This window comes from Curcuma longa, unplaced genomic scaffold, assembly GCF_044706935.1.
Source record: "Curcuma longa cultivar G26 ecotype Majalengka, Jawa Barat unplaced genomic scaffold, ITB_CL_G26_1.1 contig_14793, whole genome shotgun sequence".
Lineage (NCBI taxonomy): Eukaryota > Viridiplantae > Streptophyta > Magnoliopsida > Zingiberales > Zingiberaceae > Curcuma > Curcuma longa.
This window is the reverse complement of record NW_027429876.1, coordinates 4,078-27,064: the sequence shown is the minus strand read 5'-3', so window position 1 is coordinate 27,064 and position 22,987 is coordinate 4,078. Positions and strand designations below refer to the sequence as shown.

General features: G+C 37.5%; 4 protein-coding genes and 2 non-coding genes across 6 annotated transcripts; 3 read left to right on the top strand and 3 right to left on the bottom strand.

The window, feature by feature from the left end:
* Window positions 1-1,290: 1,290 nt before the first annotated feature.
* On the top strand, window positions 1,291-3,823 carry LOC141816184 (small ribosomal subunit protein eS4z). The gene is made up of 5 exons (XM_074704018.1): window positions 1,291-1,397; window positions 2,225-2,302; window positions 2,397-2,577; window positions 2,681-2,778; window positions 3,190-3,823. The coding sequence occupies exons 1-5, from the start codon at window positions 1,395-1,397 to the stop codon at window positions 3,628-3,630; spliced, it is 801 nt and encodes a 266-aa protein (XP_074560119.1). The 5' UTR covers window positions 1,291-1,394; the 3' UTR covers window positions 3,631-3,823.
* Window positions 3,824-5,278: 1,455 nt separating this feature from the next.
* On the top strand, window positions 5,279-7,163 carry LOC141816188 (pentatricopeptide repeat-containing protein At5g56310-like). Its single transcript, XM_074704020.1, has one exon. It carries the CDS (start codon window positions 5,279-5,281, stop codon window positions 6,719-6,721), a length of 1,443 nt encoding a protein of 480 aa, XP_074560121.1. The 3' UTR covers window positions 6,722-7,163.
* A 954-nt stretch (window positions 7,164-8,117) lies between these two features.
* On the bottom strand, window positions 8,118-8,235 carry LOC141816190 (U5 spliceosomal RNA). Its single transcript, XR_012600659.1, has one exon. It is a non-coding gene; the product is annotated as a U5 spliceosomal RNA (small nuclear RNA).
* A 3,639-nt stretch (window positions 8,236-11,874) lies between these two features.
* LOC141816189 (U5 spliceosomal RNA) lies at window positions 11,875-11,992 on the bottom strand. The gene has a single exon (XR_012600657.1). It is a non-coding gene; the product is annotated as a U5 spliceosomal RNA (small nuclear RNA).
* A 2,664-nt stretch (window positions 11,993-14,656) lies between these two features.
* LOC141816177 (calreticulin-like) lies at window positions 14,657-18,925 on the top strand. The gene is made up of 14 exons (XM_074704009.1): window positions 14,657-14,764; window positions 15,532-15,639; window positions 15,773-15,965; window positions 16,054-16,312; window positions 16,390-16,446; window positions 16,927-16,974; window positions 17,063-17,149; window positions 17,231-17,288; window positions 17,382-17,449; window positions 17,544-17,639; window positions 17,726-17,773; window positions 18,419-18,448; window positions 18,536-18,610; window positions 18,741-18,925. The coding sequence occupies exons 1-14, from the start codon at window positions 14,662-14,664 to the stop codon at window positions 18,750-18,752; spliced, it is 1,242 nt and encodes a 413-aa protein (XP_074560110.1). The 5' UTR covers window positions 14,657-14,661; the 3' UTR covers window positions 18,753-18,925.
* A 2,016-nt stretch (window positions 18,926-20,941) lies between these two features.
* LOC141816183 (uncharacterized) lies at window positions 20,942-22,620 on the bottom strand. The gene is made up of 2 exons (XM_074704017.1): window positions 21,482-22,620; window positions 20,942-21,050 (listed from the first exon to the last, which is right to left on the bottom strand). The coding sequence occupies exons 1-2, from the start codon at window positions 22,573-22,575 to the stop codon at window positions 21,029-21,031; spliced, it is 1,116 nt and encodes a 371-aa protein (XP_074560118.1). The 5' UTR covers window positions 22,576-22,620; the 3' UTR covers window positions 20,942-21,028.
* Between the last annotated feature and the right edge of the window lie 367 nt (window positions 22,621-22,987).

Here is a 22,987-nt window from a genome sequence, read left to right as displayed (position 1 = left end):
TTTGATAGAAAAAGTACTTTGTTTGATAGATTTAAATAATAAAAAATAAAGTGATCTTCTAATTTTTGTCCAAATATGTTTATATTTTTATAATATAAAAGGGCTCTTTTAATGATAATAGAAAAATATCTTGTGATTTTTTGTTAAAATGATTTTTTTTTGTTATCAGCCATTTCAGTCGCTTATAGTCTGTTTACTAAAAAAAACAATTCAAGGGAAAAAAAAAGAAGAGAAAGTATATATTAAAAAAATAATAATAACGGGATTTCAGTGAGTTTGCGGTCAACTTGCGGAACTTTACGGCCGCAAGCAAAGCGGCCCACTGTCACGAGCGATGTCGCGGCGCCACTGAGAGATTCCCGCGAAGAAAAATTAAATTCATTCTGCGTGGATAACAAATATATTTAAAATAATCTATAAATAACTTTTTAATGTGTAAGTCCATTATTTTATAATAAATAAAGAAAAGGATTAATTATCTGGAGGAATTTAATTAATGATATGCAGTAAGGTACAGGCTGCCGTCAAATTTGGCTACCATCTGAATATTTTAACATATCCGCGATTAATCATTTTATCATTTTGCTAGGTGACAACTGAAAATTGTTTTCCATCTTCTATTCTGTTCTATTCCCATCCAGGAATTCAATTAAAGTTTTAACGACCAATATTTGATGCCTGGAGATATCTATAATTAATACCTTGTAAATTATTAATATTTATTTTGAATATCATGTGTCTGGATTTGTCTAAAAACTTTAGGAATACATGTGATTAGATTTTAGGGATTAGTTCGCTAATTTCAAAAGGCTGCTTATTTAAAAAGCCAGCTCGGTGCTAATTACCTCAACGCGGAATTATGCGGTCCCACGCACGTGGCAAAGGCGCGTCACCAGTCGTCACCAGCTAACTGCCTACCTGTACAAATACCTTCCCTCGTCTCCATCTTTCACTGCAGTTTTAATAAAAAATAAAAAATAAAAAATAAAAAATAAAAAATAAAAAATAAAAAATAAAACAGTATTAATTTAAAATTATTCTTGAAATTAAAATCTTTTTTAAAATAAGATTTAACACTATTAAAATAATGATAATTTTTTTTAAATATTATTTTAAAAAAATAATGGCCAGTAGAGTAGACCATCTCGAACCTGATTGGATGAAGTTTGGGTAGAGGCCCAGACGAGGGCGGGCCTTCGGCCCATTTACATTTCTTTTTGAAGTTCGAATCCGGTTACGAGATTGAGCGATTAAGGCCAGAATGGTCATTTAACTCTAGAATTCTCTCTAGGGTTCTCTCCTTGATATATTGGACAACGCGGCGCTGCGGTGAAGGAAGGGGCGAGGCGGGACTTGGAATAGTATTCAGGAGCAAGGAGCCGACATCTGCTACAATGGTTCGTCCTCTTCGTCGGTTTCAGATGCATCTCTTTGCTCTTGAGTTTTCTGATGAATGGCTCGCTGTTTGTTTCGTATGGGGTTTATTAACCCTCTGTTTTTTTTTTAAATTCTTGATTCGTTACCTGTGAATCATGTCTTTACCTGATTGATCGTAGTTAGTGCGTAGATGTTGTATCAGAGAATTGCTAGATGGTTCTTCATTTCCCCGTCGACAATCAACTCTCAGATGCCTTTTACTCCATCTGTCGAATGGATTCACTACAGAAAAAAGGTCTTTGGTTATTTGTTCGGAGCGATTTCAGATAAGGAAACTCCCAGTAGTTGACTATCGGGACGGGTTATTTACTTTTTTAAATGCCTCGTTCTGTCAGGAGGCATGAAGTTTTTTCCTTCAATTGTGTGTTAGTACTGAATCGTTGGTGTTGGCATTCGGGTCCGGAATTTATCCATCATCAAAACTTTAGAAAACGACATGTTGGTTGATAATGAAATTTGAAACTGTTTCTTAGAGGTTCTTGTTTCTTGTATTCGGTGGACTCAGACAAACAATAGTTTTGCGCCCTGAGTTATGGTAACTTGTCTCATTGAAATATGAGAGGAACGTGGTGTTGAGATGTGATGATATGTTTGAGTTGCTATTTGATTCGGCTTGGGATCAAAATTTTGTGATAATGCTCAAGGTCCTTGTCCAAAATCGATATAAAAGTAGGATTTTTTATCCCTTTCCTGCATTCTCAGTGCTAATTGATTGTTGTGTAATTTCTAAAGGTTTCTATTTGAGTTTTGATCTTGCTTGGTTCTTGTTTTCTTTGGTTCTCTTCAGGCCAGGGGATTGAAGAAACATCTGAAGCGGCTCAATGCCCCCAGGCATTGGATGTTAGACAAGCTTGGCGGGGCCTTTGTAAGTAAATTTTTCCTCTCAATGTTTTCTGTTTTATATATATATATATATATGAGTAGTTGGTCTGACTAGTGAGTTTTTTTTTCTTTACTAGGCTCCTAAGCCATCATCTGGGCCGCATAAATCAAGGGAATGTTTGCCCTTGATACTTATTTTGAGAAACAAGCTGAAATATGCTCTTGTATATCGGGAAGCGATTGCAATTTTGATGCAACGCCATATAATGGTCGATGGAAAGGTTAGAACTGACAAGACTTATCCAGCTGGATTCATGGGTATGTGATCAATCTTCCTTTATGGGTTATAAACCTGTCTTCTTTGTGCCAAGTTTTATTCTGCAACAAAAAATTATCCAAACTACATGGTTTTATTTTGTAGATGTTGTGTCGATTCCCAAGACCAATGAGAACTTCCGTCTCCTTTATGACACCAAAGGCCGCTTCCGTCTCCATTCGATTAGGGATGAAGAGGCTAAGGTATCTGGACATTGTGCTTTATTCCATTCATGAATCCTTGTTGATCATCTTACTATAAAATGCTGATCAATTATTTAAATACACATTAGAATTGGTCAATCTGGACTTCTCATGAACTCTTTCATGTTTTGTTACTTGTCTAACAATTGTTTTTGAATTGGAATAGTTATAATATTGCAATTGCTATATTGTTTCAAATTTGCAAATGCTACTTGGACTTGTAAAATTAAAGAGGACAGAGGGTTGATTTTATTTACTTATTGCAATTGAGCGTAACTATATGCAGGTAAAAATGTGATGATTAAGTATTAGTTTACTGTTATAAAGAAAACAATTAGTTTAGCTGATGTTGCTCATTTTGTTTAAGAATTTGAACTTTTTGAGTACTAAAATAATGCATTTCCCATGAAGTTCAAACTTTGCAAGGTTAGATCTGTACGATTTGGACAGAAGGGCATTCCCTATCTGAACACTTATGATGGCCGCACTATTCGCTATCCGGATCCACTTATCAAGGCCAATGACACCATCAAGCTTGACTTGGAGACCATGAAGATTGTAGATTTCATTAAGTTTGATGTTGGAAATGTGGTCATGGTGACCGGCGGGCGAAATACTGGTCGTGTGGGGGTGATCAAGAACAGAGAGAAGCATAAGGGAAGCTTTGAGACCGTCCACATTCAAGATGCCACCGGGCACGAGTTTGCTACTCGCTTGGGCAATGTGTTCACAATTGGGAAAGGAACGAAGCCATGGGTATCTCTTCCCAAGGGCAAGGGTATCAAGCTAAACATCATCGAGGAGGCGAGAAAGCGCCTAGCAGCTGCTGCTGGCACTGCCGTCCCTGCTTAGTTTTTGGTTTCTTCAATAATCTGAACGTCTGTTTGGGTGACGACTTAAGAACTTTTTTCTTTGTATTGTAACTATGTTATCAAACATTCATCTGTTTCTGGATACTATGCAAGAGACTAGTTTATTTATTTGGGGTATTTGATGTAGTTAGATGATTATCAGTTATTGCTATCAAATTTGGTATTAACATTTTGCATTTAGTGATTCTATTCTTAATGATGAATAATTCCCATATGCATGTTCATATCTTTTGCTGTAGCCCTATTCTTAATGATGAATTCAGCTTATATGGTAATAAAAGAATACCTTTTATATTACAATAGCCCTATCCTCCTGATTCATGATTAAGCTCCTTGCAATTTACTTTGAATGGAATAATTGTTCAACTCAGTTCGTATGAAATAATTGTTAAAGGTTTTATTTATTAAGCTCAAAGATAATAAATTAGCTTTACTTTTAATTTTATTTGATTTTCTATTCGAGATGTATAAATTAACTTTTGAAGTGATTAGTATATAACTTTTGGTTTTGTAATGACTTCTCTAATTATTTTATTTTTTTACTATTATTTTATAATGAAATGTTTGATGATATTTTCATATACATTGTTGTCTGTGAGATACGATGTCACTCGAACAGAGATGGAATTTCTCCACTTATAAATAATAAAGTTTTATTTGCTTCTAGAATTTTTTTCTTTTTACTTTTAATATTAGATAATTTTAGTTGCGTTGCTTACTTATTATGTATTTTGTTGGGTTGGTGACCATTTAAGAAATTTATCTTGGAGTTAAATTCCTCGAATAAATTACAAGGCCGAATATATGATACCGTTAAGTATAAATTCTTTTTTTTTAATTTATAAAGCATCCGGATCCTAAGAGTCAATTAAAAAAATAAATATATGATTTGATGTATATGAAAGTATTGTCAAAACGTAGCATGGGTTGTGTGAGTTTCAAATCTTAATTGTTTGAGAAAAAAATCTTGGCACTTATCATCATAATATTTTTTATTTATATGATATTTAGATTTTATGAGTTAATTAATCTTTAGATGTACGATTTAATCTCATATTTTACATACCAAATAAATTCAGAAAATGTAATGACTCCCTAAGTGGCACCTCAGAGTCATTAGTTATTTAAATATTGCATATATACTTTGCATGAATTTTAAACTCTGATTGCTTAAAAAAAGTATTCTACCACCTACCACTATACTATGTCTTACGAGCTTTCTTTCCACCCCACTATGAAATGTAATGTGTAAAAGTTCAGCCCTCGGGACATAGTTGAGTTAGTTACAACGGAGCCGATCGTGTCTGATCGTGTGGATAGATAATCGTGAGACTGATCATGTGAGACGGTTGGGACGACGGATTCCATTGGGTGAATAGTATGAAGATTAATTTTTAAATTGCCCATAAATTATATTTTACATTTATCTAAAACGATATTTATCTTCAAATTAATCAAATATTTAAATTAAAAAAATTGTAGGCGAACTTATGTGACTATGCTTCAAATTATTCAAATTAATAATATGAATGGATTTTCTTGATTTTGTATTAGTAGTTAATATATTCCTCTTTTTATTATATATATATTTTTGTCTTTTGTTTTGTTTTGGTTTGGTTGCGGATGTGATGTCGTCGCTGCTTCCGCCGCTAAAGCTGCCTCCGTCGGCGGCGTGGGGGGAGTCGCTGCCCCCCGCCGCCCATCGGATCCTGCATGCCATCAGCACGTGCACCTCCCCCGCCCAGCTCCCCCTCATCCAATCCCAAATCCTCCTCCACCGCCTCCACCCCAACACCACCGTCGCCTCCGCCTTCATCAACGTCTGCCTCAACCTCCGCCGCCTCTCCCCCGCCCTCTCCCTCTTCTCCCGCCTCCACCGCCCCCACGTCTTCCTCTGCAATACCCTCCTCCGCGCCATCCACCTCCTTCCTTCCTCTTCCCCTTCCCTCCCGCCCCTCTTCCTCCTCTCCCACATGCTCCGCTCCTCCGTCCCGCCCAACCGATACACTTTCCCTCTCGTCCTCAAGTCCCTTCCCCGCGGCGACCTGCCTCGCGTCCGCATGCTCCACGCCCTGTCTCTCCGATTCGGCCTCGCCTCTGACCTCCACGTCCGCAACTCCCTTCTCCACCTCTACGCCACGGCTGCCGACATCCCCTCCTCCGAGCAACTGTTCGATGAAATGCCCTCCCCCGATGTCGTCGCCTGGACCACCCTCATCACCGGTTACGCCGGGTGCCACCGTCCAGGCGACGCCCTTCTCGCCTTCGAGCGAATGCATTTCGCCGGCGTGGCTCCTAACCGCGTCACCATGGTCAGCGCCCTGGTCGCTTGCGCCGCCCACGGAGCCCTTGACGTCGGCGTCTGGATCCAGGACTACATCCGCAACCGCGGCTGGAAGCTCGACGTCGTCCTCGGGACCTCACTCGTGGACATGTATAGTAAATGCGGTCGGATTGACGCCGGCCTCGAAGTGTTCTGGAGCATGGCCGAGAGGAATGCATACACCTGGAATTCCGTCATCATGGGGCTCGCCCTCGCCAAATGCGGCAGAGAAGCGCTCCAATGGCTCTCGAGGATGGAGAGCGAGGGCGTCAGGCCGGATGGCGTCACGCTCATCGCCGTCCTGTGCGCCTGCAGCCACTCGGGCCTCCTCGAAGCTGGGCGGCAATTGTTCGACGCGATGGTGGCTGGTAAGTACGGATTCCGCCCGGGGATCAAGCACTACGGCTGTATGGTCGATCTCCTGGGGCGCGCCGGTTTACTAGGCGAGGCTATCAGGTTCATAGAAGCGATGCCGTTTGCGCCCAACGTGGTCATCTGGGGATCCCTCCTCCATGGCTCTAGAGCTCGTGGGGAGTTAACATTCAGCGAACTAGCGGCGAGAAAGCTGGTGGAGCTTGAGCCTACAAACATCGTGCATTACGTGGTGTTGTCGAATCTGTATGTTGAGACGGGGCGATGGCTGGAGGCAGAAGAGGTGCGGAGGTTTGTGAAGGAGGGTGGGTTGCGGAAGGATCCAGGTTGGAGCTTCGCAGAGCCCACAGGGGTGGAGGAATGCGTTGCTTGGTAGGACATTGCTTCAGGTGTTCGACACAATGCTTCTGTGGATGATGTGAAGCTGTTGCAAAGATTTTTCCCTCCCAGCTTACCATAAATGAATCCTTTTGCAATGGTGAAGATAAATAGTGAAGCCTAGAGAGGCAGAAGCAGTCATTTGCCATCAAAACAAGTGAGCCCAAGTCCAGAGCTGATAGGTAGTAACAGTGTGATTGATCAGATAAGTATTAAGGGCTTTTGGCAGCATTCTTTCATTTCTGAATTAGCTTGCTAAGAGTTCTTGCATGAGTATGAATGAGTTATTGTTCAAGAGAAAATTCTCTCATTCTATATTACCTTGATTGGGTGCCCATTGGATTTGCCATTCCTGTTAGCTCGGTTTGTTTCCATCATTCACAAAAATATCAATAGCACTATCAATATGGAATGGTACAAAATCAATGGATGAGGCACTTATTCCCCTCTTACAAAGGTAAAGAATCATTTTTGTATGATTGTTTTATGAAATAATTCAGTGACTCGTATCTATGTGTGGATTTGAGGCATGAAACTTGTAACTATAATGTGCTCTGCTCTCCCCCAAATGATAGTTATCTGTCTCTTTGACTGCATATTACTATTGTATTTCACTTTTGGTTCTTGGGCATCTTATATGCATGCTAGTTTCACTTCAAGTGCTTAAACAGAGAAAACCAACTTATCAGGTGCTTTCTACTTGTTTGTTGTATTATGCTCCTAGGAAAGATATTTCTCTTGTGTGCTATGAATAAAGCCACTCACTTGGCGAGCCAAGACATTAGTCGATTACTTCAATGAGCTTAGTCATTTTGTATAGAGAAGGTAAGTTTATGTTTTCTTTCCTGATTGTGGCACACATTGTTCTTAACATGTTGCTGAATTGTTGCCTTCTACTTGTCTCCTTAGATTTTGGTATCTAATATCTCAGGGTTTTATTTTACAGAATTTTAGATTTAGACATGAATCGAATATGCATACTATTTAATTCAAACACATGTAGTACTTTATAATCTAAATTATTTACTCGATAATTATACTGATAATAATTTCATTCAATAAAAACTCAAACTTTAAGCTTAGCTCTAGCTCCCTAAATTTGCATGAAATAGATAGTTAAACAAAACTTAGACTCGCTCGTGAACAATGGACAAAAGATTAACTGCGTTGTTAGACCTGATAAGCTTAAAGTCAGCTCATGGCCTCCCAACTGGCCATTTCAAACATATAAAATAACGAGATTACAAAGCTAAAATTAAAATTGAATTCATCCATGTTGTAAAATAACGAAAATATGAGATAAAAGTGAATATATGAAATGTTCGAGCTCTTACAATTACTAAGAAAACTAGATTAAAAATTAGCAGGGAAAATTTTAAATTACAATTTGTTAGGGCTCTTTTTTTAAAAGAGCCCTTTCAAAAATTAATGTATGCTGTTTTTAATGACAGGCACACGGTATTCTTTAGTAAAAGGCGAAAGAATAATTCGCTTTGTGCCTATCACACAGCTGCATGCTTTTTCATTAATCAAATCTGAACCAATTTATAATTTTCTATGCAGGAAGCACACCAGTACTAGCAATGTGGGACTAAACGCTAGCCAAATTAATCACCCTCGGGCTTCAGACGCCGCACTTTCCCTCCCGAGCGCGAGGCTCCGTGAAGCCTCTTTTCTTCACTTGCCATTGTCCTTCTATGACGAGAGAGAGAGAGGCGATAGATGTTGACGAGAATCTGTAGGCACTCATTTTTACATGGCTAAGTAAGCGAGGGAGAGTGAAAGAAGGGCAGCTTGTTGAGCAGAGTGCAGTCAATGGGAAGCAGAGCAAAAAGACTGGTATATGTTGAGGAAGAGAGCTCCGCAGATTATCCTGGACAAGAACGTCTTCATCTCTCTCTTCGCTGGTGTCTCCAAGAAACCAATTGCAAGGAATCTCAAAACCAAGCTGAACATGGATAGCAAAAGGCTGAAGTATTACCAAATCCAAGCTGACTCATTTGATACAGCTGAAGATTGTTGTTTCCCTGTGTTCGGCTTCATTCACTATGCAAAACGAGCCATGGTGTGATCTTAATCTTCCTGACACCCGAAGAATTTCATGCATCACAAATGCCCAGACCAATGAGGATGGTAGTGGAGACAATGGTTTGATCCAAGTCAAATTGCAATTGAACGAGGACATAAACTCTCAAACGACCAAAGTCCACGGATGTGAATGCCTAAACCAATTTGATTACATGAAAGCGTAGAATCTCATGATGTGAGAAGAATGGAAGAAGCTTTAAGAACATGAAGATGCCCATGCAACCTCTACACAAGGGTAGGTGCCGACTACACGGCAAGCCCAATGACCCCAAGGACCAAGGTCTATACATTGCACGACACAACTAAGAGACGCTAATTATTTGGGCGTGTGCAACGGCGTTTGCATCAGACGTGCCGTTGACCAAAGGCAAAACATTATATTAATGTTGGTAGATTACAGAAACAGTCATTTCAGATCCATTTTTAATCAGTCATTAAATTTGATCATAAATTTTACAAAAATTAAAATTTCATCGCTAATTTTGTGACTAAAGAAAATTAAGATTTCGTCACTAATTTTAACAATGAAAATTAAAATTGCATTGCTAAATTTAATGAAATTTTTGCAGAATACCTCATAAAATTCATTCAAAATCTTATAATACATTATAAATCCAACAACATTCAACAAAAATAAAAAAACATTCAACATCCAAGACATTCAACAAAAAAAAAAAAAAGGCATTCAACAAAGCAACCTTCGACTTACATTCAACAAAAAAACAGCATTCAACTACACTTATCCATCACAAAAACAATCAAATGATTCTAGTTCAAAAACAAATAAAATCATCACTTCTTTGGCTTCTTCCTTCTCATCATCCCATTCTGTAGCCAGCACAATATGATAGGTTTAATAAAAACATGCACATTCAGATTCCACTACCTTTCATATTTTGAAACAATCTCATATATGAATCTAAAGTTAACTTACATATTAGTTGGATAACATGGATTTACATAAGGACAAAACTACAATCTCATATATGAATCTAAAGTTAAGATATATATTAGTTGGATAACATGGATTTACACAAGAACAAAACTACTTACATGGTTCAAACTTCATTACATTTTTTATTTTTAAAGAATTTTGCTCGTATATGAATCTAAAACTAAAAAATTTAGAATAGCACAAAACTAAAACTACTTATTAGAAGAATATTTAAAATAATAAACACAAATTTAATATATTTTAACAGAATATATACATTAATAATAGCATATAGTATAAAATCTAGTTTTTTTAAGTGTTGACATTTTATTACATTTTTCCTGAAAAGATATAATACAATTAGAACTAAATATAATATCAAAATTAACAGAACTATTTTACATGTTTTATGAATGATAAAAAAAATTAAATTGAAGGGCAATACACCACAAAAAAATTAGTTATCAGTAGGTTTGAGTCGTAGGTCTATTGTGAATCGAAACCATACGACGTCGGAAAAGGAGAATGACTCATTAATGAATAGAGAAAAAAAATTCTTATATTTGCTGCTCTACTACCGTTTTGACCTGATCTTTCATTGACTACTTCGACTGCTCTAATATCGTGACCCGATCACTCAATCCTTAATTTTCTTTTTTTATGATTGCACTTCAGTAGATAAAGAACTAGGACAACCCCTGGCCCTAAGAGCTATCACATGATAATATTTAACCCGTGCTTGGGAGCCAAAGTCATAGAGAGAATTCTTTTTTGATCCATCGATAATCTCAAAATATAAATTATTTGATAGAGTATGTAAGTCCTCTCCTTCAATAGCAGACTGAAACGCCTGTGCAACTTGATCAGTCATATCGTCTTATGAAAAAAAATATTATTATCTAATATACAATTAATAAAGTTAGTCATTGTTAAATGTAAGAATAATAAAGTTTACATTCTTATATCTATGGTCTTTGAACGATCATCGATAAAAGTGTCATCATTTTTCTTATGAGTATTGCGAAATACCTCCCAACAAGTGTCAGGTCTGTGTAAAATATTTACCTGCAAACATAATTTTTTTATAAATTAAAATAAGTTGATTAATAATTATAAAATTTTTATATAAATTTACTGTAAACTCATCAAGTCAATACATGCTCTACAATATATCATGATCCAGTCATATGCTTTGAGGATCTCATGCTCGAGCCAACGACCTCAATATTTCTATTGCTTTTAGCAGTCAATGAATTTCGCTGCTATTTTTTTGCATCTCAAATGTTCTTCCATATATCCCAAATCTCAATTGGTGTATAAGATAACTTTGTTCTCTTTCTTCTCCACTTGTATAACAAGTTCTTGTATAACTTTTAACAATAATTGTTCTATATTTTTTAAAATTTTACCTCGTGATCTATGTTTCTAGACCTCTAAGAAACTAAGGATGCGTGGTTATATATAATCATCTGAACAGATAGCTGCATTCAGATAAGTAGGATTTGTTAAGGCTATAATCTGTTGCTCTCCTTAATTTGTGATGGTAAAATATATTTAGACACTGAAGGATCTTCCACTTTTTATTATTATGAATTAAATTGAACTTCCTGCTTTGAAAAGTTTTAAATAATTGCAAGTGCAAAACTAGCAATTGTATCATGTGTTTCATAAAATAGCTGAGGGATTATAGAGATTAAGGGTTTTATTTTACAGAGTTTTTGATTTAGACATGAATCCAATATGTATACTATTTAATTCAAACACATGTAGTACTTTATAATCTAAATTATTTACTCGATAATTATACTGATAATAATTTCACTCAATAAAAACTCAAAAACCTTAAGATTAGCTCTAGCTCCCTAAATTGCATAAAATAGATAGTTAAACACAACTTAGCCTCGCTCGTGGACAACGGTCAAAAGATTAACTGCGTTGTTAGACCCAACTGGCCATTACAAACATACATAATAAAAAGATTAAAAGGATAAAATTAAGAAAATAGACTCATCCACGTTGTAAAATAACGAAGATATGAGATAAAATTAAATATATGAAATGTTCCAGCTCTTACAATTACTAAGATAGTTAATTTAATTATCAGGGAAAATTAAGTTGCAATTTGTTAGGGCTCCTTATATAAAAGAGCCCTCTCAAAAATTAATGTATGCTGTTTTTAATGACAGGCACACGGTATTCTTTAGTAAAAGGCGAAAGAATAATTCGCTTTGTGCCTATCACACAGCTGCATGTTTTTTCCTCGGTCAACCCTGAACCAATTTATAATTTTCTCTGCAGGAAGCACAATCAGTACTAGCAATGTGGGACTAAACGCTAGCCAAATTAATCACGCCTCGGGCTTCAGACGCCGCACTTTCCCTCTCTTCGCATCCTCCTCCTTCCTTACCCAAGCGCGAGGCTCCGTGAAGCCTCTTCTCTTCAGTCTTCCCTTGCCACTGTCGTTCTATGACGAGAGAGAGGGGAGAGGCGATAGATGTTGACGATAATCTCTAGGAACTCATTTTACATGGCTAAGTAAGCGAGGGAGAGTGAAAGAAGGGCAGCTTGTTGAGCAGAGTGCAGTCAATGGGAAGCAGAGCAATAAGACTGGTATAGGTTGAGGAAGAGAGCTCCGCAGATTATCCTGGACGAGAATGTCTTCCTCTCTCTCTTCTCTGGTGCCTCCAAGAAACCAATTGCAAGGAATCTCAAAATCCAAGCTGAACATGGGTAGCAAAAGGTTGAAGTATTACCAAATCCAAGCTGACTCATTTGATACAGCTGAAGATTGTTGTTTTCCGGTTCTCGGTTTCATTCACTATGGTGTGATCTTAACCTTGCTGACGCCCGAAGAATTTCATACGTGGCTCTGCTCGTTGCCCTCGTCAGGGCTTTGGCCGTGTGTCTGTACATCTGCGTCGTGGCGGCCGAAAAATTGATCCGAGCTCTCGTAGTCGGAGTCAGGTAGTGCGCCGAAGGAGCATGGAAGACGATCATGGCCTGCTGTAGGAGATCAGTACTACCGTGGAAGATGGTGAAGGCGCCTGGAAAGCCGCGCATGCACATTCCACGGGTCTCCTTCAAGGTTGACCCCAACCCCAAGGCTTACTTCATCGGCGTTCAGGCGAGTGGCGGGACGAGTAGAATGAGATAACCGATGGCCGGTGTCCGGTAGAAAAGCCCCAACCTCAACAGCGATCATCTCCCTCTCCAGTGGTCTCCCCTCCTTTTAACTTTATGAATAATCTAAAGAAACATTTGGCTAGCTAAATGGATGCATTAGTGCTCCTGTTGAGATCCCTCGTGGATCCGCCATCAACCACGCAGATGAGCAATGGAACCTATAAGCACTAACACAGAGAGAAAGAAAGGTCAGAGTGATTCCTGGCTCGATCACTCTAACGTTCAAATTAGTCATCATCGGAGGAAAAAGAAAAAACTTGAAAGAAGCTGGTTGAAGATTGTGAGATTCCGTACATGTACATGCAATATCAAGAGGTTATATAGACAGAGAGGGGAGAAAATTAAATCAGCTTATCTTATCATTAATTAAGAAAAATATCTGCCCAGTAGATTTTATCAGAAGAGATGTTTTTTCTTAATTAAGAAGAATATTATACAGTAGGATCTTGTTAGAGGAGATGTCCTGTCAAAGTATATAAAACATCTTATCGCCACAATTATCCGCGATCATTACGGATGGAATGTTCTCTCATCGCCATAGCTTGGCATCATGAGATTGTTATGTCTCATAATTTCTTGACGACGGTGATGTGACTATCTAACAGATTTGATTATGACTGACTGAACAATTTGACAATCTAAGAGGGAAGAGCCGAAATAGGCATAAACTATAGGAGCAATGAAATTGGTGAGTCGTAGAGCTCTTGTTGATCATGGCCATCTGAGTCCACAATAAGATGGATCAGAGCTACGGGTTGAGTCTAAGTAGATGGACAAGTGATCGAATAGGGACTCTAAATGAGATGAATGGGTCTAATCAACTGATCAAGTCAATTGTGATGATCATGTGACAAGTCATCTTTTTTTCTGTCCTACATGTCCAATCATAATACTCATAACAATTAGCAAAGTCTAACAATTATTATGTCTAAGGCCTTTATTCTGAAAAAATAATATTAACTACTGGAAAGGGTACATTGAGTAATTAAAAAGTCATTACTATTTAAGTAAGGATGTAACTAATTGAATTAAACGAATAAGTAGACATTTATATGAAAATAACTCTCTTTATTTTTTTAATAATTAATAGAACACTCATGTTAAATAAATTAGCACTCATATTTTTTTTCATTTTATTTTTTAAAATACACTTATTCCAATATATCTACATCATATTTGATTAAAACTGCTCTAATGGATTAACTTTTATCATAATTATTTCAAACAAAGTGATTTTGATTAACACCATTTCATATTATAAAAACTTTGAATAGTATTTAATTAATTTTGATAAATAAGACCAATTTTAATTAAACTGGAATGTTTTTAATTAATTCTCAGTAATTTTAAGCAGGTCCTAAAATAGGAAAAAAATAAAATAAACGTCCTTTTAATTTTTTTAACATGAGATGCTTTTTGTAATTATAATAAAAACAAGGTTTATACGTGGCAATTAGAATATTCTCAAACATGTTATAATAATAAAAATAAAAGATTTTTTTATTTTGGCCCAATAAATATGAAGAAGTTCTTCAAAACCTGCCTATTATTACATCGTAGTCTATAAAAGACCAACACGTCGATTTTCCACATGGCCTAATTCCATTGGTTAGGTTCTTTCCTAGGGTGGTTTAACTCGGTAAGGCGGAGCAAAGTTACCAGGAAGTTTCTAGAACGCATAAATTCTTCTATTTATCGAATAATAAGATCCAAAATGTTAGACTCCACAAGGAATGGCGATCTGGAGAAGTCGTCCTCTCGTTGCTGCCCTAGCGACAGTGATCGCCGTCGCTTCCATCGTCTCTGCCGACGTCTACTTCGAGGAACGATTCGACGGTATGAGCTCCTCTACGATCTATTGGCGATCTGGATCTAGTCTATTCCTCCGATCTCGATGCGCATTTATTCCCTCGTAGAGTTTGAATTTTTATTTAACTTTTGTCGATCACTTTTTCCTGTTTCTGGCTCTGATTGCTGATGGTATATGATATTTGTATCATCCTCTCGCACAAGCGTCGATAATGGTTTCGATCATCTGTTTGGTTTCACTCTGTTCCATGTGTGAGGCAGCTGGAATGAAAATTACCCAGCTATAGCTCTTTCTTCGATTGCATTGGCCTTTTTCAGTCTTTTGGTTTAGTCAGGAAGTCGGTATATTTTTTTTAAGCAGATCCCTTTCCTTTAAATGATATTTTTTTGGTTTTCTTAGGGGTTATATAAGATTGTACTAACTCGTTATAACCGTTAGTAAAAGGCATTGCGACAATTTTCTCTGGGATCGTGTGGACTGTTACAAATAATGTTAGGTTGAGTTCCTTGTCAGATGAAGAAATCTTTAGATTTTTAATGCTTGATACTCTTAGTTTGCCCAATCTTGATCTCTCTACACTTTTATATTTATCTCCGGCTTTTTCCTCCTTTTGTATGTGATATTATTGTTTGCTGAAGCTATTATCCCTCGGTTTGATCCTCCTTGTGTATTTGATATTGTCGTTTGTTGAAGCTAAAATTTTCACATTTTATTTTGCTTATGAAAAAGAAATTAGAAGATCCACACATTACTGTTTGTTCTTAATTCATTTTTTTTCAATTCATTTCCAAAGATGGATGGGAGGATAGGTGGATCAAATCCGACTGGAAGAAGGATGAGAACATGGCAGGAGAATGGAACTACACTTCTGGAAAATGGACAGGCGATGCTGAAGACAAAGGTACTCTCATTTGTCAATGCCATTATTATTTTTTTGTTAATGAAATTACTTTTCAATGTGTAGAACCAAACAATCAATTGTATGTTGTTATCTTTGTTATTAGTTGGTGGATTAACGGTAATTTTGCCTTCAGGAATCCAAACCTCCGAAGACAACAGATTCTATGCTATTTCAGCAAAGTTCCCTGAGTTCAGCAACAAGGACAAGACATTAGTATTCCAATTCTCAGTAAAACATGAACAAAAACTTGACTGTGGTGGCGGTTACATTAAATTGCTTAGTGGTGAAATCGATCAGAAGAAATTTGGTGGAGATACTCCATACAGGTACTAATAGTCATTTTGTACTGGTTCCTGACTTCATTTATATCGATTGTTGTTAACTAACTTGGTCCTCTGGATTTGGAAATTGCAGTATTATGTTTGGACCTGATATCTGTGGATACATCACTAAAAAGGTTCATGCCATCTTCACACGTGATGGAAAGAACCACTTGATTAAGAAAGATGTTGCATGCGAGACTGATCAGTTAACACATGTGTATACTTTCATTGTCCGTCCAGATGCTACATATAGCATTCTTATTGATAACAAGGAGAAGCAAACAGGTAGTTTGTACAGCCATTGGGATATTCTTCCTCCAAAGCAAATCAAAGACCCTGATGCCAAGAAGGTAAGTACTATCTACAAATGGTTCATATCTTGTGATGTGTGCTAACTTTCATTTGTTTTGATTGTTTTGTGTTGCAGCCTGAAGATTGGGATGACAAGGAGTACATCCCTGATCCAGAGGACAAGAAACCTGAGGTAATTATAACTCTGCCCATTTGTCATCTTCCACTTTTTTTTTCTCCGTTAGTTGTTCATGCAGGCAAGGATAATGCTCAAACCTCAGAAATTTTGTAGTTGTTAATTTGTTACGGGGGGTTGCTAATCTCATTTCACTGTTCTTGGGATGTGATTGTAGCTATAAATCATTGACCAATTAGTCTTACATGAATTAAGGTCTGATATTACTTAGCATGATAGCATATATATCACATACAGAATATTTCATAAGTGCACAACTAAGGTTCAAATTTGACTTGGGATGATAGCATATAAATCACAAACAGATTACCGACTATTGCAAAATTAATGTTCTGTATTTACTTGGGATGTCACATGAGCTTGTATTTGCTTCTTCTATCACTTGCTTGCGATTCCTGTTGTAAAATTCTTTTTATTTAGCTTGATCTACACTTCTTCTAATCATGCTAAGCCACCTTCTTAATTTTCTTATTGAAGGGGTATGATGATATTCCCAAGGAGATTCCTGATACTGATGCTAAAAAGGTAAAATTTTAAAGTTTCTTGATTTTACGAGGGCTATTCCTGTGTCAATGTGTCCTATTTTTGCCATACATGACTGGTATATCTGCAGCCTGAAGATTGGGATGATGAAGAAGATGGTGAATGGACAACACCAACCATTCCCAACCCTGAATACAAGGGACCCTGGAAGCAAAAGGTCTATATACCATAAAATTAGTTAGCAGGATATTCATAGAACAAGAACATGAATTCTAATTTCTTTATTTTTTATGTTTAGAAAATTAAGAATCCCAATTACAAGGGAAAATGGAAGGCACCATTGATTGATAACCCAGGTATTTTATTTTATTTTGTTTTTCATTTTCTTTTCACTTCTGAGTTTGAGCATGTTCACATTTGTACTTTGGTTTTCAATTTTTTTTTTGCAGATTTCAAGGATGATCCCTACATCTATGCTTACCCTAATTTGAGATATGTAGGCATTGAATTATGGCAGGTAGTTTTACTTTACACTTTTATGTTCCAAAATTAATCCAGTTGCCTATTTTGGTTTGTAAATCTGCATATCTAATTCGCCATGTGCTTCTTAGGTGAAATCTGGAACTCTGTTTGATAACATTTTGGTGTCTGATGATCCTGAATATGCCAAAAAGCTTGCTGAAGAAACATGGGGCAAAAATAAAGATGTGGGTTCTAAAAATTTTGTCATAAGATTTTATTGGATGCTCTTGCAGTAGGATCCCTATTCTTATTTTTGGATTTTCTCTTACAGGCTGAGAAGGCAGCATTTGATGAGGCTGAGAAAAAGAAGGAAGAGGAGGTATTATTATTTTTTGCATTATCCTAGTATATTCATCTTTCTGGGTTCATAACACACACTTTGTATCCTTATTCTTCTAAAGTTTCCAATATATTTTGAAGCTGTATACAGTATAAAATATTCAACTCTTAAAGGAAGGTTTTATAATTCTCCAAGTTTGTTTTGGTCTTTTGCACATTTAGCTCATTCAAACCATAGTAGTGCTAAATAAATCTATGACTGCTACTGCTATTACCATAAATAAGTTTTTTTGGGGGGGAAAAGAATTGGATCATGTCTATTGATTTTGAAGGAATTTCATTTCATCGGCCAGTAGTTCAATGACCTGAATTTGCTAATCTTCAGAAATTTTTATGGAAGGATCTTTCTCATATTGTGTGATTACAATTTGTTTTTTAAATTGTAGTGATATTTTATATATTTTCTATTTTTGATCTGCCTTTGCATTAACAGCTATGTATACATAGTGTTTAATGAGTGGTATTGTAAGTTCCAGGTAGTCAGTCTGAAATAGTTGCGAGACTAAGTTTGTCATTTGGAGTTGCGTCTCTCCTAACACTTATTTGTCTTGTTAATGTAACTTTTCATTATCTATACAACTAGACGATGTTTATACTTTCTAACCAAGAATTTCATCGTCTGCAGGAATCAAAAGTTGATGAGTCAGATATAGATGTAAGATTCTAATTAACTCATTCTCAATTCTTGTATCCTCTTGGTGACTTTGTTCAGTGAATCACTTGACAATTTGCACAATTACAGGCTGAAGACGAGGATGAGGCAGAAGATGAAGCAAAGTCTGATTCAGATGCCGAGGATGAAAAGGAGACTCCTCATGTAAAATTCTCTTTTATCTTGCTTACCTGTTTCTATAATACATTCCTTCAATTATTATGGAATCGTAGTTAGTTATTTAGTACAGCTCCACAATGATGATGCTAACAATTTGTTCATTTGATGGTTGCAGGATGAGCTCTAGACGAAGTTGATTGAGTTTCATTGCAAGTTCATGCGAGATCATTGCAGTTCTTTCAATCAATTTTATCTAGTTAGTGAAGTTTAGTTTCTTTGAGAATCTCTCTTATCTCTATCAACAATTGTTGCTTTCTTGGAGCTAAAGATGAAATTTTAGACGCATTGAAGTCGAATTAATTAGCAAGAGTTTTTGGTTATTGCCATGGGGTTTTAATTGTAGTTTGAAAAAAAAAATTAAAATTATGATTTGCAAGAACAAAAAACTGTGGTGAAGTAGGCTTAACCTTGGATAGTGAAAACTCTGCAGCTGTCACACTCGATGTGAAACTAATGCTCATAATGTTGGATATAGTGGCGCGACTGAAACCAAGTTTTGAGATGGGCAAACTTCTTCCGAGTTCAGTTTCTAATGCCTAGATTTGCTCTATCAAATTCTCATTCGCTGTTGTCATATTTCGTATACTTTCGAATATTCTGCTCTCTCGTAACTGTTTCGAAATATTAATGTTTTAAAACAGTGACTAGTCATGCAAAATCCCCTTCCTAAATCAGATTTAGCTTTTTTGTTTTATTTGAAAGAACTTGCTTTAATCATTAGAACTACATCGAGTACCACAATTACTTTAATAGCAAACGTGGAGGAGCGCTATGACTGAATGATAACAATGACCAACTGTAGGTTTTTTTTATTTTTATTTTTTTTATATTAATGCGTTCGTAGAAGCTGCATAGTGTGAGTGGTGGTCGATCACGTGGCGGATCCATCATATGGTGATCGACCATTGGTCGACCACCACTCAACCACGTATTAGTGGACCCAATCGACCACTGGTTAAAGGTGTTATAACGCTACGAGCGTTGCGGATGCTCTTAGAACTACATCGAGTACCACAATTACTTTTTGTAATCGCTATGACTGAATGATAACATTTAAGTTTATACTAAATTTATATTTATCTCTGTATGTGTGTTGCTTTAATTATAAAAAAAATTATATCTAAAAAAATTAAATTATCTAATTCATTTCTATTCAAATTTCATTTTTAATTTTTAGGGCATCCACGCTGGAGCTCGTGGAACTCTCATTCTGCTGACATGTCGAAGGGAAGCAGCTCTCTCTCGTAATAGCAGGGAGTTCCTTTTAATTAAAGTTGGGACTCCTTTAAATTAAAATAATTTTATATTGATATTTATTTTTTTAAAGAAAAAATAGAAAAAGAAGTCCACCGGCTAAAAATTAGTCATTTTCAACGGCTAAATTTTTATCATTCTTCAATGGTTAATTATTTTTTTAAAAAAATATCTATAAATATATCTTCGTATATTTTTTTTTCATTCATCCTATCATTTTCTACTCCTAATAGATAAAAATTTCAATACTGTTTTTACAAATATTTTGAATTCTCCAAATGCCAAAGAAAACACATTTGCGCAAAATACTCATATTCATCCAAATGTCCAATATTCTTGAATTTTCTCTCATAAACAATACCTTCTAATTTTTTAAAATATTTCATATGTTTCACAATATCCTCCAAATTTCTTAAATTTCAAAAGTTTTCATAATTTTTTTGACAAATCGATGTCACCCCAACTCCATTTAATATATATCCACCCCAAAATTGATCGACCATGGTCGAAATCAATTTGGGATGTTATCTTTGTTGTACATTTTTTTTTCCTCCTCAATCATCATGACTCATGCTTTCAATCAAATAAAAAAGGACTAGTGTTAGTGCATCTATCAACTACAAAAAAACGCCAAACATCATCTTCTGCACCAAAGATAGATCACCTAAAATGAACATTTTGATCTCTCAATGAAGACGTGATCTTTGTGAAGTCATGGGTCACTATTGGCATCAACACAGTGATTGGCAACTACTAGAAGGATCAAGCTTTTTAAAAACGCTTCCTGTGTATAGATTAATCCCACAATAAATTGTAACCTAAATAATAAGTCCCACAATATCCAGTCCTCTTGCATTCCTCTCTTCGCTTGATCTCGCACAAGAAGATGCCACCAAGCGCTTGAGAGCTTCTAACACAGTCGATCTCATTCTTTTCCACGAGCACACTTGATAGCCAGCAGGTTCCTCCCATATCTTTATGTCCTCTCTCGAGCTTAACTTGAACAAATGCAACCTTTTGGCTTCTCTGCAAGAATGCCCAATCGCCTCTTATCTTGCAACATGCCTCCCATTTTCGATGCAGTAATGCTCAAGGTTGTCGCCCAGTGCCTCTTATCTTGAACAAAAACACAACTCCTATTGCCTTTGGTCATCCGCCTCTAACATCCCACCTGCGGGCACATCACCATTGTTGCACAGTACAAATTGCTCAGCTATCCATACAGATCCTAGACAAAGTTTCTAAATTTCAAAAACATATACAAATTACAAGTCTTTCCATTTTGTTCTCAGGTTTTGAATTTCAGTAACCAATACAAACTATGTCTTTTCCAGTTCTGGGGCTTCTTCCCATTTTAGTATCTTTTGAATTTCAGCAGCATATAATTGTTGAAGTTTTCTCATTCCAGTTTCTTAGTTTTTATTAATATTTATTTTATAAAAGTAAAAAAGTATATCAGTTAATATTCTGGATCATACTGTTTTTGTTAGATTGTCTGAGTCCATTTCAGTTCAACCAGCAGTTCGACTCAATTCATTATAGAAATCATACGGTCCTTAGTTTCTATGCAAAAAGAAACAGCTTCAAGTATGAAAGGGTTACCTCGAGGAAACGGGGTTGAGAGATCGGGCGAACCCGTTAATGGCGCCGTAGCTTCTGGAACTAAACCACAGGCAGCCCATGAGACCCTGCCGGTACGGAAGGAAGGTTCGACGTCTCATCTCCTCTGCCTGCGCTCGATTCGCTGTGTAGAGCCGCTCGTGCGCTGACGGCCCAGCCCTCCGCCGTCTTCCCAGCCCATTGACCAGTCTCTGTTGCCGCGGCAGTTGAGTCGCCGCCTGTTCTTGATTCGATGAGGACTCCGCCGGCTGTGGCGTTGTCTCGGGTTCTGACGGCGGTGTGGATTTTGGCCTGTCTTTGGAGACTGAAAAGGAGATAGTACGCCAGAATTTCTCCTTTCCGTGGTCGCTCCTTTCGCTCTTGCTCCGGTGGAGGAAATCTTTCAGAAAAATCCACCGCTTTGAGCTGCGCCCCGTGGAGGACGAAGAGGACGTCGAGGATGAAGAGGAGGAGCGGGAAGACGCCGAGACAGGCGGAGCCGGAGCTTCTTCTGACTCGATCTGCTTTGGATCTGGTGTCTTCTCCCGGCCTTCACCACTCTCGCCCCTCGCCGCATCATCCGACCGCCAGCGAAACGGTAGATTTCGCATCGGGGACAGCGATCTAGTCCTCCGATTCACGGAACTACTCGGCCGCATCACATCGCGCCTGCGGACGTCCATCTCCGCCACCTCACAGCTGGCATGGTCGTCCTCACCCTCCTCGACGCCGAGATCCGGAAGCAGAGAGAGCTCCTGATGGCATTGGAGGTGGGAAGACAGTTTCATAGGCCGAATCTGACCGTTGAGGAAGAGCTCGTCGGCAGAAGCCGCGGTGGAATGCAAGGGCACGCGGGCGGAGAACTCAAAATCAAAGGAGAAATCAACGGAGCCAGGATCAGAAGGGGCGTTCGTGGCAGAGAAGGGCGAAGAAGAAGCGGAGAGGATGTAGTGCATCGGGCTGGATGGGGCGCTGAAGAAGAAGCCAGCGGGCGCGGATGAGGAACCGCCGCGGCCAGGGCTGGAGGGCGCGCTGGCGAAGGGGGTGGAGCAGGCGCTCTCGAACTCTTCGCCATTGCTAGGGCTACGGTGCTCCATTGTCGCAGCAGGTAGAGCGGCAGGACGACGTGGGCGTCGGCTTCTTGTCCGACACGCAATCATGGGGAGGAGCCGCGGAGGAGGACACCGGGGCTTTTATGCCATCCAGCGACTCCTTTCTCACATAGTATTATGCCGGGAATGCCCTTGCTTCGGTAACATAAATTATCATGGGCAAAAATTAAAAAAATATCTCTTATTAGTATTTTCATTAAAAATACTTCTTTTATAAAAGATATTACAATAATGCTCTTTCATATTTCTTTCTAAAAAATAATTTAAAATAATTCTTATTATTTTGAAATTCTTAAAGTATTGCTTAATATATTTTTTATCTTAAAAATATTTTCATTTTAGTACTTGTTAAAATAAATTAACTCAGTATTCTTTTTAGTTTTATATTATAATACTT

Coding starts and splice junctions, on each gene's coding strand:
- LOC141816177 (XM_074704009.1), top strand. CDS start 14,662: ATGGCGATCTGGAGAAGTCGTCCTCTCGTTGCTGCCCTAGCGACAGTG. Junction 16,975..17,062: donor CTGATACTGATGCTAAAAAG/GTAAAATTTTAA, acceptor GTATATCTGCAG/CCTGAAGATTGGGATGATGA. Junction 18,449..18,535: donor TTGATGAGTCAGATATAGAT/GTAAGATTCTAA, acceptor GCACAATTACAG/GCTGAAGACGAGGATGAGGC.
- LOC141816184 (XM_074704018.1), top strand. Junction 2,303..2,396: donor ACAAGCTTGGCGGGGCCTTT/GTAAGTAAATTT, acceptor TTTCTTTACTAG/GCTCCTAAGCCATCATCTGG. Junction 2,578..2,680: donor TTATCCAGCTGGATTCATGG/GTATGTGATCAA, acceptor TTTATTTTGTAG/ATGTTGTGTCGATTCCCAAG.
- LOC141816183 (XM_074704017.1), bottom strand. CDS start 22,575: ATGGAGCACCGTAGCCCTAGCAATGGCGAAGAGTTCGAGAGCGCCTGC. Junction 21,051..21,481: donor CTCAACCCCGTTTCCTCGAG/GTAACCCTTTCA, acceptor ATGTGCCCGCAG/GTGGGATGTTAGAGGCGGAT.
- LOC141816188 (XM_074704020.1), top strand. CDS start 5,279: ATGTCGTCGCTGCTTCCGCCGCTAAAGCTGCCTCCGTCGGCGGCGTGG.